Source organism: Cornus florida, unplaced genomic scaffold, assembly GCF_030987335.1.
Source record: "Cornus florida cultivar Cherokee Brave unplaced genomic scaffold, ASM3098733v1 CherokeeBrave_3.0.0_Hap2_Chr01, whole genome shotgun sequence".
NCBI classification, from domain to species: Eukaryota; Viridiplantae; Streptophyta; class Magnoliopsida; order Cornales; family Cornaceae; genus Cornus; species Cornus florida.
The window spans coordinates 110,437,553-110,456,965 of record NW_026775571.1 but is presented as its reverse complement, the minus strand read 5'-3'; the positions used below and the strand labels follow the sequence as shown (position 1 = coordinate 110,456,965).

Genomic DNA, 19,413 nt, shown 5'->3' with positions numbered 1-19,413 from the left:
TACCTTATATATTTTTATCATAATTCATAATTGAATTATTTTATTTGTACATTTTCTTTTTTTTAACATTGAAGCAATTTCGAACCTTGAACAAACAATGCTATGCTCTAGCAATCTGGAGATAATATATATGGGTTCTGGATAACTCTATTTCCTTCCTTTTCCTTTGTCACACATGCGAGAACTTCTTAATAAAAGCTTGAATGATGGACTATGTACTCCTTACACAGACACTCGAAACGACTAATCTAGAGTTTGTTTATTTAGTTTCTTGTAGCTTGAAGCCATAATTAGTTTTCATGAGCACTATCCATTGCATGTGACCCGTCATATTCTATCATAAAAATTGCAACTTTTTTTTTTTTTTTTTGATAAAGTCATAAAAATTGCAACTTGCACTAGCAAATTCATACATTATATTTTATTTATTCATTGCAGATGGTTTCCCTGGTCATCGAGGCTCTTGCTTGGTGTTCTCTTTTAATCATGATTGGAGTAGAAACAAAGGTTTATATCCGCGAGGTTCGTTGGTTTGTCAGATTTGGAGTCATTTATGCTTTGGTAGGGGATGCTGTGATGCTGAATCTCATTCTTTTAGTGAAGGAGTTTTATAGTCGGTTAGTTTTTCTCTAGTTTCTTTATTCTTCCTGAGGTGAAACAATATATATATTTTTCCTCTTTATAGCTAAATTTTATTCTTATAATCCTTCTTGTTGCACAAGAAAAGAATTCTATACAACAAATAATATGCAATTACCATGTTTTCTTCGATTCTTTCTCACTGAATCTTCTACATTTTATTTTTTATTTTATTTTTTCATTTTTAGATTTGAAAAAGGTCAGTTTATTAGGAGAGAGGAAGAATACAAAGAAAGGAGGATGAGAAAGACTTAAAGCATAAAAAGAAGAAAAGTGAGCACCTCAACAAAAGAGAACAAGATAGAATAGCCAGTTGAAGGGAATAAAAGTGGCCCTAGTGGTCATTATGAAAAAAGCTCCCTTCTTTGCCAAAAAATAAACCTGCTAATGGGTTGAAGCAAAACCATCCTTGTAAAGCTATAAAGATATGTAGGGTTCCCTCATGAAGTAACCATAATGCCATGAACCAAAGACAGCTACCTACCATACCAATAAGTGCATCGGCATCACCCCTCAAGCAAATAATTCGTAAGATTTATTGAGGAAAATTGAATTGTTGGATGTGTTTTTTAGGTGCATGTCCAACCAAAAGTGTTAAACAAATATCCCAAACCATGCCTGAGTATTGTTTGTCTGACGGGTTGTCGATCGTCTTTATCCATGGACATAACCCCAGTGGTGGGTGAACCGCGCTAAATTATTGTCTTATGTTTCTGTTTTTCGATACTCTCATGTATTTCTGTTGTCTATTAATATGACCTGAATATATGTTTATATGTATATATATCTATGCTTCCATGCGCACCAAAAGGTGCTCGTTTTCTAATATGAGAGCGGGTTCCAATTTGGTTCAGTTTTGGGGTTAACTGGTGCATAACTTGCATGTTCCTGACCTAAGCCAATTTACGACCACGGTGGTTGTCTTGTTGCTTTGTCCTTGAATAAGATTTTGGTTGCTTCTATGTCTCTATTTAATTTGTGGACACTGTTGCATTGGAAATTTTAGCTGTCATAGGAAAAAATAAATAAATAAATATTCACCATGGTAATTAATAAAGATTGTAACGTTAAGTGTGTATCTGTGGTTATTTATTTATTGTTTCTTGGCATTCAACAACCTTGTTTTTATTAGTTTGATGTTGTCATTTTTGCATTGAAAGCAGTGAAGGGCAGATTGACGTTTTTTTTTTTTTGAGCAAATAGATGGGCAGCCAGACGAAAGCTTATTAGAATAGGTCCAGCATTGAGGCGTTTGCAATCTATGCGCTAATTTTGGATTTAAAATCCTAAATGCTGTCATTTTGGAAGTTACTTGATGTCGTCAATAACTATAGTTTTCTCTGTTCTCTTTATTTTTTCTTGTTTTTTAAAGCAGATATTCGAGATATATTCATCAGGGAAACCAGTGTTTAAGAGTATCAATATATATATATATATATATTTAAATCATATATACTGTTGTGTGCAAATTTGTATAAGTGGAGTTCTTGAGTTTGTTGGATAGCTGTTTATAGATATGGTTGGGAAATACAAATTCATTATGTTATTTCATGATGCAGATCTGTACTGTATTTGTACATCAGTGAGGTCTTCGCCCAGGTTTGGTGTTCTTCTTTTTCTTCCAGTCTCTTAATATTTGTATTGGATGGGATTTTGAACCTTGGGATTTAATATCAATTTCAGTGCACAACATGCATCCAATCTAAATTTATGCCCTTTGTTTTGATGTAGGTTTTGTTTGGAGTACTCTTGTTTGTGTATGTTCCCAGTTTGGATCCTTATCAGGGTTACTTGCCAATGCGGACTGAATATTTTGACAATACTGAATATGAAGAACTTCCTGGAGGAGAGCAAATTTGCCCCGAGAGGCATGTCAACATATTTTCTCGTACGTAATTATTGATTTATATTTCCCCAATGCAACTATTCTGGTAATCATATATGGCTTTACCATTTGAATGAGATATTAATGGATGCTGTTAAGAAGAGAAAAGTCTGAATTACATGTTAGCTATGCTGTGGATTCTCTGTCAATTATTAAACATCATATGCTGTGGTGTCTCATCACTACTGCGATTAGATTGAATCTCTTTACCAATAAGCTTATCCCTGTTGGAATGTTGTAACTACCTATTGTGAACCTTATTAATTTGTTATCACACTTCCATTGATTCTTGAATTGAGATATGGTTAAGTGGTTATGAACTTATTGTCAGTCATATATATTTTTTTCCTGCCTTTGTCTCTATTTGTTGGACACGACATGCAGCAGAGTGTGAGACCATCAATAATGTTCTTCAGAATCTACGGAATGTATTGTTGTATTATTCTACTGAAATTTTGCTTTGTTGTTGCTTCTGTAGAAATTGCTTTTGGATGGATGAATCCCCTCATGCAACTAGGCTATAAAAGACCTCTTACGGAGAAGGATGTATGGAAACTAGATACCTGGGATCGGACTGAAACATTGAACAGCACGTATGTGGATATTTCTTCTTAAATTTGTTTCTACATGAATTCTTCATAATTATAATTATTGTTATTATTTTATTGATTGTAGGTTCCAAAGATGTTGGGCTGAAGAATCTTGTAGGCCTAAACCATGGCTTTTAAGAGCATTGAATCGTAGTCTTGGACCAAGGTATGAATTATGATACATTTCTACCAATCATTTCCGTAGCCTGTTTTCTGTTGAATATATGCATTCTTGTCTATTTAGACATGGGCTTCGATATTATAAAACATTAAAAATCTCAACAATCACCTTTTTGTTGTTTTTTTGTAGGTTTTGGTGGGGAGGCTTCTGGAAGGTAGTGAGCCAATTCAGTTTTTGTTACCTTACTACTCAATTTTAGTTAGATATCATTCATCTCATTGAGTTAGGAGGCACAGCATTCACCTGCATGTACTTCATGGAAAATTGCTTAGACCTTTAGTTCCTTAAGCAGAATGGAAAATTGCTCAGACCTTTAGTTCCTTTATCAGAATGGCGTTTGTTTAGTAAACTCTTGAGAGTAGTTTATACTTGGCTTTCTGGTGTCGTACTTGTGGCTGTGGACCCCAGATTTCAGTGAATTGCGAGCAGAATGAAAACAAGGGATTCATGTAGCCGACTCCAAGTAATTGGGAAAAGGCTTGGTTGTTGTTGTTGTTTGTAGAGATTGAATATGAATTGCAGATTGAATTGGCAAATGAGATGCGAGGATTATCTGATAAAGTTTTTGTGTTGGCTAATAGCCTTAATGTCTGTGCCATGCATTCAATGCACTGTTGGTGAGTGTTTGGTGTATGCAAGGTTTGTAGATGGACTATATACTGTCATTTCATACAAATTCTCAAGCTAATATATATTAGGTGGGAGGGGTATATGTATTAGTAGCTAAATTAATTGTTGGTCATGAGGCTTAGTAGGATGGTTGATTCTGTAATTTGTGAATAAGTGCATAGATTCGAGGATGAAAAACAATGAGCTGGGGACTATTTGCAGGCTGATATTGTGAAGGCATATGATCACATAAATGGGAGTTTTCTTCTATCTTATATACCTAAAAGAGAGGATGGTTTTATGCCGAGGTGGCATAAGTGGATTGAATTTTGCATCTACATGCTGAACTATTCCATCCTTATTAATGGCACACTGGCAGGTCCCTTTGGTGGTTTTCAGGCTCTGAATCTGGGTGACTACCCCCTTTATTTTATTTATTTATTATAGTGATGGAGATATGTATTTTTGTTTTCTGAAGCTGTTACCTGTTTGGAAGTTAACATGGTGGATAGATTTTCATGAGCTTAAGTTGATATTTTGTATTTTGTTGCTTAAATCTTTCCCCACTTTTCTCCGATGAAAAAAAAATCTACATTTTGAAGAGCATCAATATCTTACTGCTCATTATTTTATTCTTTTTGATATTTTGGTTTGGTTATTTTATTCTTTTTGATATTTTGGTTTGGTATTTGGATACTAGTTGCCCCTTTAAATATATTTCTACCTTGAGAGGAATTTTGTTTAGTTAATTTTAGGCGTTTCGGCCTCCAGAAATTTTGAAGTGTTCCTTATTTCTTCTAAGTTATCTGAAACCTTTCGGCAAATTCAAGATTTTAAATGGAAGAATTTGCATACTACATTAACCTAACCCCTTACCCCCTCCTCCCCCCCCCCCCCCCCCCCCCCCCCACACACACACACACACACACACATCTGTTTGATATATCAAATTCTTAACGTGTTTCTTCTTTTTTTGACCAACTTCTAGATTGGAAATGATCTTTCCCAGTTTGTGGGGCCACTTATATTGAATCGCCTCTTACAGGTCAGTTGCTTTTGCCAATGCCTCACTGGATATATGATTTTTTTTTTTTTTTTTTTTCCCTTATTTCTTGTATTTTGGCTATATAATCCACTTTATGAATGAAATTGGTTAATTTTACTCATAGGTTGCAGTTATATCTTTATTTTTTTTAATTTTTTATGAGTAATATGTTGTGCCTATCTTGCTAATATTAACTCAAGAATTGGTGTTATATTCTTTAAAAATATAATTTCTCAAATAAGACCTACTCTGGAGATTGGGCTTTTATTCCGTCTTTCATAAATGATATGTATATATGTATTTACATTAAGTAAAATGATAGATGCATCATTGTTAATGTTTACTTGTTATTTATTATTATTTTTTGGTTCTTTTGTATTTCCCTTTAGCATGGTTTTCCCATGTCAATTGAAAATATGGTTCATCAATGAACATCCAACATACATGGAGAAGATAGAATACAAGTAGAATTCCTAATATACCCTTTTTTTTTTTTTTTTTTGAAAAGTAAAATTTCATTAAAGTCACTCAAAGGGGATGCAACCAAAGAACAATTACACAAAATAGTTCATCTTTACATCCTCAAACTATCCACAAAATTTACAAAGTCCTCAATAGATTTACAGTTCCTCCGTGAAACCCAAAAATTTAGAGAACTCAAAATATAATACTTAAGCACCCATATCGACACTTTCACACTATCAAAGGATCACCTATTCCTTTGGCACCGCATACACCATCAAATACAAAGAAGGGCTGCCCTCCAAGCATCTTGAGCTCGTCTTTCCACTGTACATCTCCTTAAAGACTCGAGCATGCTCGTTTCGGAACCGGACAACACCCAATGAATCCCATAGACTGAAAAAATCATAGTCAAACATCCCTAGCCACTAGGCAGCAAAAAGAGGATGACTCACTGTTACCTCACTCCACTTGCACATGCATAACTAGTTAATCACATGCTGCCGTGTATTCGTCAAGTGTGAAAATCCTCCCCAAAATTGTTGTTCATCCAAAGAAAGCTACATGGAGGGGGATCTAGTCCTCCAAATCACTTTTCACGGGAATGTTGCCTCCTGATCACCCTGGAGAATCTGATAATAAGACCTTACCGCAAACCTACCATGCTTGGAACCTACCAACTCCACTAATCAATACCCTCTCTATTCACATTTTGATCGTAAAGCAATCCGAACAGATCTATGTTGTCCTCCAATTTCCATTATTGAGATATCTCCCAAACTGCACATCCCATGACACCCTTCCATTATCAAGGAGATAACAGTTGGCTACCATGCTTTGCTTGTTTGCTGCAATCCTGAACAATCTCGAAAACATACACGCAAGAGATTAATCTCCACACTGCGCGTCCACCCAAAAGCGAATGAAACTTCCACTTCTGACCTTGAATCGGACATGTTTGGAGAACTCATTCCAACCCTTATGAATGTTTCTCCAAGCTCACACCCGCCGAAGAAATAACTTCCTTGGAGCACCACCCAGCTCTTCCGTCCCCAACTTTTCTTTCTGTAATCCTCCACCACAAACGGTTAAGCTCCACCTCAAATCTACAAAGTCACTTCCCCATCAAAGTTTGATTAAAGAAATTGAACTGTTCTAACTCCCAGACCTCCCCTCTGAATGGGACTACATACCTTCTCCCAATTCACCAAGTGCTATTTAACTTCGTCACCCATGACACCCCACGAGAATTTCCTTTGAAGTCACTACCAAGGTAGGAATTTGAAAGAGGGATAGGTAATATGTTTGGAGATTTGAGAGAGTACTCTTGATAATAGTGAGGTGCCCAATGGCTGGGTGATACTGCTTCTTCCGACGCATTAGCCTTCTGTCAAACCTTTCAAGTACAGGATTTCATAGGGACCATCCTATTGCTCTTTTTAGAGAACAATATAATATAATGTGGGCAAATTCTTCTCATCACTTTTTCTATAGCTCTCTCTCTCTCTCTTCCGTTTCATAGAACAATTGAGTGTAATGTGTCCCTATTACTCTTTCTACTGAGAAAAGTGAATAATGTGGCCAATTATGTATAATGTTGACAAAGAAGTTGAGAATGTGCTGACTGTCACGTGAGTGTTTTGGCTATTTAAAATTTAATTTTTGTAAGTATTTTTTATATATAGATGTATATTTTGTGGTTGTTACACCAATCCACTTATAAATTATTGTGTTGTTTCCATAAGTGAACACTGAACAATCCTATTAATATTCTCAAATATTGCGGATAATGATATTTGTTAATTAATTGAAGTACCTTAGTAAGTTGTTAGTAATGGCCCGATTTCTTAAGTGGTCACATTGGAGTTGTTTGATAATGCAGTATTAACACTATGATATTGTAGTAATAATGAAATGCATATCTGCTTATCTTAGAATATGGATTGCAAATATTAAAAAAATAAAAGATGATGTGTGATAAAATGAATAATGAGCCCTTCTGGAAGAAATGTGATACTCGCTGTTCTTTTTTAAAATTAAAAAAATAACCATCTAACTTTATATCGTTTTGTGCACTACCTGCAGTCTATGCAACAAGGAGATCCAGCTTGGACTGGTTACTTGTACGCCTTCTCAATTTTTGTTGGAGTGGTATGAATTTTTGTTTTCTTTTTTGAATTGTCTAACAACAACAAGAATTAAGCTTGCTTTAATTTTCTTTGATGCATGCTTTGTGGTTTTGTTCCTCTAGATAGTATTGATGCATGCTGCAGATGCCATATCTTGTTGTTGACAAGGAAAGCTTAATTCTTCCTATCTTTCTGCTTCCTGCAGTTGTAGGGCATTGTTCATGAGTGACTTGTAGCCAAAATAGAAGTTAATTGATGCATTTAAATGATGGATCAATGTCGTTTAAACACTTTCTGATTTGAAGCATCATTTTCCACCATCATTATTTTAAATTTAGATGCATTAATTTTTCCATGATTGAGTTTGGTCACATGCATAACTCTAGGGTTTGTTTGGTGGACCAAATTGAAGTTGGTGTGTGTTTTATTTTGTACCATCTTTGTGGAAGAAAGTATACTGTTTTTTCTTTGAATGCAAATAATTTTTTTTTTCGCAAATTCTTAGTGCAGGATGTTTCAAAATTGCAACAGATTACAGTCAACTTGGTTATAATTAATTATTGTGGGAAAAGCCAAATTTATTAATTAATAGAATTGCTAATTATCAATGATCCAAAATTTCCTTTTAACTTCTTACACAAAAGACAAAGCAAGAAAAGGCCTTACATGTATTTTCAAATATTTCTTAATTTTTCATAGAAAAGATGTATTGTCTTCTTATATGCTCTTAAGCACAAAAGATTAACAAAATGTACTATTATATTTAATTTAATCAAGTTTCCTCCCCCCACTATTTGAATCTCACACACCCACATTGTCCATGTGGGGACTTGAACCCTTGACGAGGTCATATAGTTGTTAAAGGTGCGCTTAGGCTCCAAAAAAGCCCCAGGCTCTTCAAGGCTCAGGCAGAGCTCCTCAACCTATTATAGGCCAGGCCTCTTTAATCAGGCTCACATAAAGCTCTTGGGCTCACGCTTTTTAGTAGGCTCTAGGCTCAAAAAAAGATGCGCCTTGTATTTTTTAATCATTTAGTCATATCATTTAATTTTTTATTTAATGATTACTAAATTAAAAGGTTCTATATCATATATCGTATTGTTTAACCATATGAAATATTTGACAAAATTCATAAATTTATGGTTCACTACTTACATTAACTGCAATTACTGCTTGATTATGAATATATAATAATAATATATGTTTAAATATGCAATATTATATACACGCTCCTTGCTTCGATCAGGCTCACACCTTATACTGCGCCTTACCCTTAGGCTCCAGAACGCCTTTGGCGTCTTAGTGCGCCTTGAGCTTTTAACAACTCACGAGGAAGTACCACCAGGCTATAGCCCTTGGTAGTAAACCAATTAATTATTCGCTAAATTGTTGATGGATTATGAAAGTCGCCTTTTGTATTCAATTAGCTTAGAATTTATTTGACCGAATCGCAACATATATTAGAATGTTCTAATATTTCCTTTTGTGCATGTGTTTTTGTTTCTATATTTTTATATTTTCTTTCAAATATTTAATAATTGAATATGATTTTCTAATTTTTAAATTGTCTAGTAGTAGAATTATTTATTATCCACTATAAAGCCAAGTTGGATAGTATTTATTTCGTTATATAATTGTTCGTTGAGGCCTTTTATTATTACTTCACCCCATATCAATTTTGGTTTGTCTCTCTGTCTCTTCAATTGCAGTTTAACTAGTCTTATTCTTCTTATTCATCTTTCTTATTGGTATATGTACAATTCTACATTTGTATATATTGCATTTGAACTAGTCTTCTTTATTTTTTTTGTTTTTAATTGTTGCATCTAGTGGTCTACATTGTTTATCTCCGAATCACCTAAGCAAAGTTTATTTTCTCTTAGTGTATTGCTTATAGCTGCCACTTGTAAATTTTCCGTAATATGCTTTCTAGTTACTCCTAACACCCTTCTAAGCATTATTATTTCAGCGACATGGATGCTATTCTTTTAGTACTATCTCTTTACTCCCGTTTAGTGGAAGAAGTACCAGTTATTTGTTAATTATATTTTTGCAGTCTATATGGTTTCGACCAATTTCTCTGTGCTTCTTTTTGAAGTAAAGCTACAAACTGTTTACTAAGTGTGCCTATTTTCCTTCCTCTGAATACGTATGTAAATTGAAACCTTATGAATATTTTTTCAGTCATTAAAGACTCAAAATTTCCGGTTCAGGTATTTGGTGTGCTGTGTGAAGCTCAATATTTTCAGAATGTCATGCGTGTTGGTTACCGGCTAAGATCAACTTTGGTAACATTTTTTTCCCCTTTGATAACCTTTTGTTAAATGATTTTGGCTCTTCTTTTCTGGCACTTTTAGTATGCCTTATTTTCCTTTGAAGTATCATTAATCTTTTTCTTATTTCACTATTGCCATTACCGCTATTAGACTCCTTCTGTTTTTCTCCTAGGTAGATGGGTCTTTGGGGTCACTTGGAAGAAAAGGGGTCTTTATGTATACATTTAGTATCTAATATTTTTGGCCCCCAGGGGGGTGGGGGTGTTGATATTGCCGCTTGCCTTTGGTTGTCCTAATATGATGCGAGCTTGTGGGGTCATATTTTTGCCTTTCTTTGGGCTTGGCCTAGCAAATTAAGTTTCAGATGGGACCTGGGCATTAAGTTTTTTGTGTGGGCCTAATTAAGCTAAATTATCAGGTTGTAAAGTAATATTCTTCCTTTCCTTATCCCAAAAAAAAAAAAAAAAAATTTCTTCCTTTTAGTCTGTAGTATTAATTTATTCTATATCTAGCCATAATTACTTTAGTAAGGAAAGATTTGATAGCATGTGGATTGACTGAGGCTGTGGCCGTAATAGAGCAGAACGGAAACATAGGATTCATGTAGTTGACCCCAAGTAGTTGGGAAGAAGGCTTGGTTGTTATTGTATCTAACCACGATTAAAGCTCAGGCCACACTATTTGATGTCATCATGTCATGAGCATGTTCTGGCATCTGTGCTGATTCCTGAACTGCGTCACCTGGCCTTATGTAAAGGCAACAAGTGATTATTGACCCACCATTGATTGTTACTGTGGAAGGATTTAAATATTAAATTTATACCCTCTCCAGCAGCTTAAGCTTTTGGAGTAGATGGTAGTTAACACGGTATCGAGCCAAAGTTCTCAAGTTCAAACCTCATCGTCATCCTAATTTAAAAATTGCAAAACACGTGTTGGACCAAAAGAAGGCCACATGTGAGGGGGCTTGTTGAAGGGTTTAAATATTAAATTTACACCCACTCCAACAGATTAAGCTTTTGGAGTAGATGGTAGTTAATAGTTACATCTTGATCCAGGTTGATACCGCCAGACATTTTGCTACCAATTAATTTGGAACAAAATAATACTTTTTTTTTATAGGAGTATTGCAATATATTATCGAATAAGTTCTTTCTGTTCCGATTAATCTCAAGCACAGGAGAAATTGCTTAGATTATGGTGTTCCACAGTTCCAGCAGTAAGCCATAGAGACCGTCTGGTGATTATACTTTCTGTTAGTTTGAATTGACAACTAAGTATCACGATGTTTATACATGCCAATTTTTTTTTACTTGAATATTGGTGAATGACTCAATTAACTCTCTGTTGCACGCAGTTTTCTGAGTATTAAAAGCTCAATTCAAATGCAATGTTTATTATATCATATTTAATTATTCTGCTATTGTATATGATTATCAATTCTCATATTTGCATCTTATTCTATGATTCTTGTCACAACTGATGCTTGTGGTAATAGTTATTAAGTGTGTAACTATAAGTCAATATTCTTTTAATTGTTCTCGTGTACTATCACAGTTACGTAGTTCACTGAGGCTGTATTATTTATCTGGGTTCAGATATGCAAAACCTAATATTGGAAATATTTTTTTACTTCATGCTAATCAAATGAAAAACAAAATAAAATTGATTCTCTCATTTTTCTGGAATTCTCATGTCAAAATGCTTTTCTTAATAGTAGGTTCTTATTTGGGTTGAAATGGCTATGAGAGCTCAATCAGTTTGTGTGGTTGTTGATTTCCAGAACTGGCAATGATATTGATTGGCATTGTGGTGGGTCTTAACTGGTTGAGTATGACAAGCGTATGATAGCCAACTTAAGCCCAATAAAAACTGAGTTTGGTTTTCCATTGTGCATGTGTGTTTGTGTGTGCCCAAGTACATATATGTATAATGTTTTCATCTTTAATTTTTTTTCCTCAAGGTGTTCAAGTAGTTTGGCTAGCTTATTTTTTTCAGGTGGATTTACTAGTAGTCATTTTTTTGCTATGGCTAGTGATAGAGCTATTTGTTAATTCTTTATTCTAATTAAGCTCTATAAAGTCATTGATAGTTTCTATATTTTGTTCATGTTTTTTAGGTCGCTGCTGTATTCCGCAAGTCTTTAAGGTTAACGCATGAGAGTCGCAGAAAATTCGCAACTGGAAAAATAACCAATTTGATGACAACTGATTCTGAATCCCTCCAGGCATGTTCGCATTATAACTTTTTTGCGTCTCTGTACATGTACTTTATAACAAGGCAATTATTATTTTTTGTTAGAGTGATGAATGATGCTGTTCAGAAGTCATGAATTTTATAACACAGTATATTCAGATTTTGACTTATATATATGTGTGTGAGTTCAATATAAACATGCTTTTTACGTGGATAAGCATATCAGAGTTTGCTTATCTAGTGGTGAATACATGAAAATTATTTTGGGGTAGCCAAAGTGAGGTCACCCGATCAGCCATTGCCAGCACCCTTGGTTAATGGGGTCCACACGGAGAAATGGCCTTTTTTAGATCATTCCGCGTTTTTCTTACTTTCTTTGTATTGCAAAAATGATAGCATAAGATTCTTACTCACAAACCCATCTCAAGAAAGCAAATTTGATCTGAAATGTAAAGGCTACCTTAAGTTAAAAGCTTTGGTTTGGCTTGTAGTTCACGACAGGATCAATACTGATGAAGTGCCTCAAACTTGGAAGCCTTATAGAACCTTGGTTCTAGACATTTCTATGATGAATTGTAGCGAGACTTCTAGATATCTTTTTATTCATTGCCCCATAACCTTGAATCTTTGGCATAGATTGTCCACTCTTGCTGGAATTATTGTGTCCTACTACCTTTGCAGTCTTTGGGGTTGGTGAGGAAAAAAAACTCTTTGGGGTTTTACCATGGTGGCTATTATCTGGATTGCCTGGAATTGAGGAATGGCATGATTTTTGAAGTATTGTATTTTTTCAAGGAGGGCCTTTCAAAAGGTTTATTTTCTAGCTCGTGGGTTTTTACTTCAAAAGGCACTTGAGTGTAATCAGGAAAGTGATTGGATTGTTGTTTCTTCATATTGCTAAAGAAGTAATGTTACCGATTTTAGTAGTTGGACACTTCCCCCTACGGGAAGAATTAATTTTAGTTTTTGATGGGAGCTTCTTTTGGGTTCTGTCCAATTGAGAATGGAGGCATTTGGAGAGGCCTTAGATAATTCAGTTCTTTAATTTTCTAAGTCAGCTGGCAACAGATTTCTATGGTGGAGATTTATCTCTTTTGCATGACCTAACAATAGCTCAAATATGGGATTTCACCATTTATTGATACGGGGGAGATGACAATGTTCAATGAGTGAGAGGTTGTTCGGTGATCTCATGGTCACATAACCATTTAAGGAGAGAGATTGTTAATCTTATATCAGCTTTCTGCTGCGTTGGATTGGGGTAATTGGAGAGAGAAGGAAAAAAAAGGTGGAAGTGAGGGTTAGGGGTGAGGAGGGATAGCCTAATCCTTTAAATTATGTTTCGGCTATCCTTTGTGAAGTTGTAGGATTCAGAAAGAAAGGATAGGAGATTTTGTGATTACCCATTTTGCCCCTTTTTATCTGAATTAAGTGAATTCCTGTTTTGCCCATATTGCAAACAATGCGAAATAATCCTTTTCCTTCTTTTCTCTTCACTATCTTTTCCGAGCATGATGAACGATTATCAGTATCATTTCCATCTTTTCTTTTAGTCATCCAAACACGAGGAGAGGTTAACAGTTAACACTATCCTCTCCTTTCCTTTATTTTTACTTATAATTGATATTACCATCTCCTTTCTTTGACGAACCCTATCAGAGTGCAGTTCTACAATCCTCAAGAGGGATTGGGGTTGTGATAGAGTTTACCTTTGAAGAGTTTGTCTGCCTGTTCTTTCTTCATATCCTGCAGGTGCCTCATGTTTAATTCTCTTTTTGATAAAGGATATCTCATTCTTACCCTTTGTTCTCTTTCTTTTCTATCTTTAAAAAATGTCCGATTTCTCAATTCTTGTAAAAATATCAGTCGGATGGAGTGAATTTTTATTTCCTACCTCTTTCTTCTTTTGGCAAGGGAAAGAGTGAGATTTGATTGCAAGAAGGGGTGTGTGAGGGAGAGAGAGAGAAGAGAGAGAGGCGGTGTTAGATATGAGGATTCCAAGACTAGGGTTCGTACTGTACGTGGAGAAACTAATGATTTCTCTATAAAGGTTGGTTTACATCAAGGATGAGTACTTAGTCCATACCTATTTACACTAGTCTTTGATGAAATAACAAAAGACATATAAGATGACTTCCCACGGTGTATGTTGTTTACGGATGACATAGTGTTGTGGATAATTCTAAGGAAGAAAAGAAGTTGTTTTGGGTTTTGGCTTACTCAAACGAGAGCCAAGATCTATATTTATTTACAAGAATGGGGTACAAAGAAAGGAAACCAAATCAAAGAAAGACAGAAAATATGCCAAAATCTACATGATCCCATGATTCCAGGGATCTTATCTGCGTGATCCCATGATTATAGGATCTTACATAAAACACCTAATAAATGGCTAAAAACAGCTAATAAAAATAAAAATAATAATAATAAAGATATTTCAACACAATATGCCAAAATCTATGTGATCCCATGATTACGGGGATCTTATCTATGTGATCTCATGATTATAGGGATCTTACATAAAACACTTAATAAAAAGCTAAAAACAACTAATAAATAATAATAATAATAATAATAAGGATATTTCAACACTCCCCCTGAAGCCGGAGTGAAGATATTAATCAAGCCCAGCTTGGTAATCGAGGAATAAAGTAAAGATGGACCAACAGATTTGGTGAACACATCGGCCGACTGATTAGAGGAACGAACAAAGCATGGCTTGATAATTCCCGAACGAACCTTTTCTCTGATAAAATGAATGTCCACCTCTATATGTTTAGTCCTCTTGTGAAGAATAGAATTTGAAGCAAGCATGATGGCTGACTTATTATCACAAAACAAGTCTGAGGTTTACTTTTTACCTAGCCCTAGCTCCTCCAAGAAAGATCAAAGCCAGAGAATCTCACAAGTAATCTCACAAGTACCCTGAGCCGTGGCACGATACTCAGCCTCTGCTGAAGATCTCAAAACTACAGGTTGTTTCTTACTTTTTCAGGATATAAGATGGTCTCCATAGAAAGTACAGAAGCCAGATGTAGAACGTCTGTCAAGCTTGGACACAGCATAGCCAGCATTGCTGAAACAGGATAGCCCAACCTGTTTGCTAGAAGAATAAAATAATCCAAGTCCAGGACAGGACTTCAGATATTGAAGAGAAAAAGATGACATATTACTAGTAGGACTGGAATAGGTTGGATTAAACGGAGGCAAACTAGTGGCATCCTATGTGGTAAAAAATACCAAGGAGGTTAAAAGGAAAATTTTATAGGGCGGTCCTTAGGCCATTTGTATTATATGAGGTATAGTGTTGGGCATTAAAAAAGAAACGAAAACAACGCATTCACGTAATTGAAATGAGGATGTTGAGGTGGATTATAGGACTTGGAAAGGTAGAGTAACTAATCAAAGTGAAAGTGTGAGTGAGATTCTAGGAATAGGGCCTATTAGTGAAAGTATAAGAGAAATGGACTTAGGTGGTACGGACACATAGAACGTAAACCTGTTGATGAGACCGTTGGAAAGGGAAGAGTAGTTTGCAAGGTAAAAGGAAAAAAGCGAGGCTGGCCAAAATTAACATGGAATGAAGTAATTAAAAATGTTTTAAAAACATTAAATATTAAAGGAGACATGGTGTATAATAGAATAGAATGGAGAAATAGAATCCATGTGGCCTACCCCATTCATTTGGAAAAAAGGCAAGGATGATGATGATGTATTAATTATTATTTGATTATATATATAATTTAGCAGCATATAACAGGGGTATATTATATATATATATGATATTATATATAACTGTGATCATGGAGTGGAGGGGTGGCTTTGTCAATGATTTAATAAGTACAAAGAGCCTCGCTCCCATTGTTGAGGACACGAGTGGGAACTTGGTAGGTGTGACTTGCGAGTAGGAACTATTCATGTTGGAAATTTGAGTAAATTTTGAGTGGGGATAGATTGTTGAAAGTGGTTGGTAATTATTGAGTTAATGTTAAAGTGAAGCCACTTTGGAGATATGAACTTGTAATTTGGGGTATTGGGTGGAAAAATGAAATGTTTAGGTTTAAAGGATTTGACTGAGTTTTGTTGATGAAATATTGAAGTCACATCCTATTCTTACATGTTATTGCAGTAGGTAGATCCCGTGTTCAAATCTAATACATTCCTGGTAATTGTATGGATGCACCTCTAGGAAGCATGGACACTCCGAAAACGGCGAAGAATCCATGTCGGACACCGGTACTCACTAACACGTGTCAGACAAACCAAAAAAACGTGTCTGGATTATTATTATTATTATTATTTTTTGAATATTCGGACACGGCACGAGACGTGCCATGGATACATGTCTGACATGTGTGTCCCATATGTGTGTGTGTGTGTGTGTTTTTTTTTTTTTTTTTTTTTTTTTAATGATTAAGGCACTTGGGGATTTAAAGAAATTCTTAGAAAGAAAGTTAGGTTGAAGTGTAAATATGAGGAGTTTAATAAAATATGATGGTCATTACATAATTACTTAAAAGTTGTTTTATAAAACAATTTTGTATTAAACAATCTTATATTTATGCTTATATTTTAGTTCAAAGGTTCAAACTCTTGCACAATGATCTTTGACTATCTCATATTCCCCACTAACCAAGCTTCGCTCCCGGTGGATGGTCTTTCTTCTCCACAAACCTTAGATGCTTCTTTCTTTACCTTTCACAACAAAATTCTTTTTCTCTTTTTCCCTTTTCCTCTTATTTTCATGAACTTTTTTCTAACAAAACCCTAATCCTCTTTGTTTTCTTCTCTTTCTTAACCCTCTTTCTATCATTCTTTCTTTTTCTCGGCTAAACACAAATTTTTGTTTATTTTTTCATTATTAGGTTGACAAAAGATAATATTACTCTTACTTTCTTAAAGTACAACGTCATATACATATAAAAAGTATATTTATTATTCGCCGTGTCCTCGTTGTATCCGTTTCCGTGCTGCTTAGATGCACATACTTGCCCTCTTGACGGAGGAGAGTCTAGTTACACATGAGAGGGCATCTCGATGAGATAGTTAATCTACACATGAGAGGGTATCTTGATGAGATAAGCAATTAGGTACACTCTTCTCTATTTGTTTAAACTTATAAATCAATTGAATATTTAGTTATAGTAATTACACAGCTTTATAATGATAGGAGTATAAGATGTTGAAAATTTTCCAAATTTGAGTCATATTTTCTTTTTGGTTCACTATTCAGAAAACAGTAATGCCTCAGTTTCTTGATTTGCAGTGTTTGCATCAAACATATGAACTTTAAGTTATTTTCCATTTTCTTGATAAACTATGGTTAAAAAATATTAGCATTTGTAGTACACTCTTCATTTCAAAGTGCTGCAAGTCAGTTTTTGGAAAACAGTTGAAGGTTAGTTTTATACCTGGTGAACCTTCCCAGCATCCTAAATTGATGGGATTGGACTATTGATTATAGGATTTAAGTCCTTAAGATTTTAACGTTTATCCTTATGTGATGTAACTGTAGAGCGTTAATCTGTCTGCTTTTTTGCACAAGTTCCTTGGTTGATTTAATTGCTAAATATTTCATCTCTTTACACAGCAAATATGCCAATCACTTCACACTTTGTGGTCTGCTCCTTTCCGCATTATTGTCGCAATGGTTCTTCTGTACCAGCAGTTGGGTGTTGCTTCACTTCTTGGTGCAATACTGCTTGTTCTTTTGTTTCCTGTACAGGTACATGAGTTTTTTACTTCACTTATTTTTTCATGTTTTCCTTTGAAAAGTTTTGGTGTCATGTAATGATGTTTTGTTTTGTTTTTTGTTTTTAATTATTGGACCCATTTAGTGTCCGGATCTTGATATATCCTTGTTATGCTAATCTATTTGTTTGTGGTAGCTGACCTGTTTGTATTTCATGAGTTCAATTTATGCTAGACACTGGGAGCTTTATAGAGATCCTTTAGTTCAAATATGTCAAAACTCAAAATTAGGAAAGCTAAGGAAAATATATGGATTTACCTTTTGGATAAAATTTGATTGTCAATAAGATATAGTGAATGTGTATGTCCTGGGGTACGTATGTTTTACTGAATTTTTTATTTTTATTTTGTCTGGACAATCTATGAGCTTCAGATAGAGTGATGGATGAAGTGGATTATTTCAGGAATGTTGTATGATTGGCATGTAATCATTAAATCATGAAATTGTATATAGCCTTGTTTTGTAGTACTGAGTGTCTGGTAATTATAAATTGTAGGCATGGTCAAAAAGACCAATTTTAGTAAAGAGATGCATTGAACTAAAAGGTAACTGAAGGGGATGAAGTGCCTGGTATATATATATATATATTTTAGTTTTTTTCTCTGGTCTGATAGTCATGATTCCAAAAGCGCCTTGTTGGTTGGTTTCTCTTTGAAAAGGTTGGGATACGATTAAAGGAAACCTAATTGTAGTAATGATTGGGTTTTTCTGCGCGGAGGGAAAATTTCAATGCAGAACAAAGGCTACCTCGATTGCTCTCACTTCAAAGAAACATGGGGCTATAGATGTTAGTGATTTTAAATCATTTATTTACTTGGATGTTTAAAGAATATTATACTTAAGGTGGTAGCTTCTCTACTGAAGGTGGTTCTTTATTATATTATATTAAAATGTGCAGTCTGCTTTGATTCCAAGAAGACAGAAATTATATTCAAATGAAAATTTTGATTGCCTATACCAACTAGGGAAAAAAAATAATTTTTGATTGCCTTCTTGGTGCACCTCTTGCTTTTAATTATGAGGGGTACACTTTTTTTAATTTTTTCCCCCTTTTTTGGTTAGGTAAACAATACACACGTAACACCCCCACACAAGGAATCGTATGGGGGCTCAAACCCTCGCCTTCCCTACCTTGATGTTCTTTAGTTTTAGTGTAGACTTTTTTTTTTTTTTTTCAATCATCATGGGGTTACAGGTTTCTTCTTTATTCTTATTAATAGTTTTGCAAGCCTTTTTTGGCACTTTTTTTTTTTCATTCTGCCACATACATATTTACTTTGTAGACTTGTCACTGAAGTTACTGTTTTAATGTCAGAAAGAATTTCTGCTGAATAAGCATGTCTGAGGTGAACATGTGAAGATGAATAAGTGATAACAAAGAGTGATGCTTTTTAAGGTGTTCCAAGGAGAAAGGGCAGAAAATAATGGCTTATAGTGGCAAGGAAATATATCATGTATACTTAATAGAAATATTACTATGAGTTGTGAGCAGAATAGCAAGGCAAAACAAGATCTTAAGCTGATGTTTAAGCGTTATGGAAGAAATAGAAGTGAAATATGTAAAGCTTGGATGAGAATAATCACCCATTTGCAGCTCTGTTATTTATATACTAAACGAGCACATGTTAAATATTGCAAGAAAGAAAACC

General features: G+C 34.7%; 1 protein-coding gene across 1 annotated transcript in view; it reads left to right on the top strand.

The window, feature by feature from the left end:
* Positions 1-19,413, top strand: part of LOC132313607 (ABC transporter C family member 2-like) — a 43,141-nt gene that overhangs the window by 5,742 nt on the left and 17,986 nt on the right. The window contains exons 3-13 of the mRNA XM_059812447.1: positions 439-617; positions 2,199-2,238; positions 2,371-2,527; positions 3,003-3,117; positions 3,200-3,280; positions 3,425-3,449; positions 4,893-4,949; positions 7,497-7,562; positions 9,754-9,828; positions 11,936-12,043; positions 17,603-17,737. Of these exons, the coding sequence (XP_059668430.1) occupies positions 439-617; positions 2,199-2,238; positions 2,371-2,527; positions 3,003-3,117; positions 3,200-3,280; positions 3,425-3,449; positions 4,893-4,949; positions 7,497-7,562; positions 9,754-9,828; positions 11,936-12,043; positions 17,603-17,737 (1,038 nt within the window). The remainder of the gene's footprint in view (positions 1-438; positions 618-2,198; positions 2,239-2,370; positions 2,528-3,002; positions 3,118-3,199; positions 3,281-3,424; positions 3,450-4,892; positions 4,950-7,496; positions 7,563-9,753; positions 9,829-11,935; positions 12,044-17,602; positions 17,738-19,413) is intronic.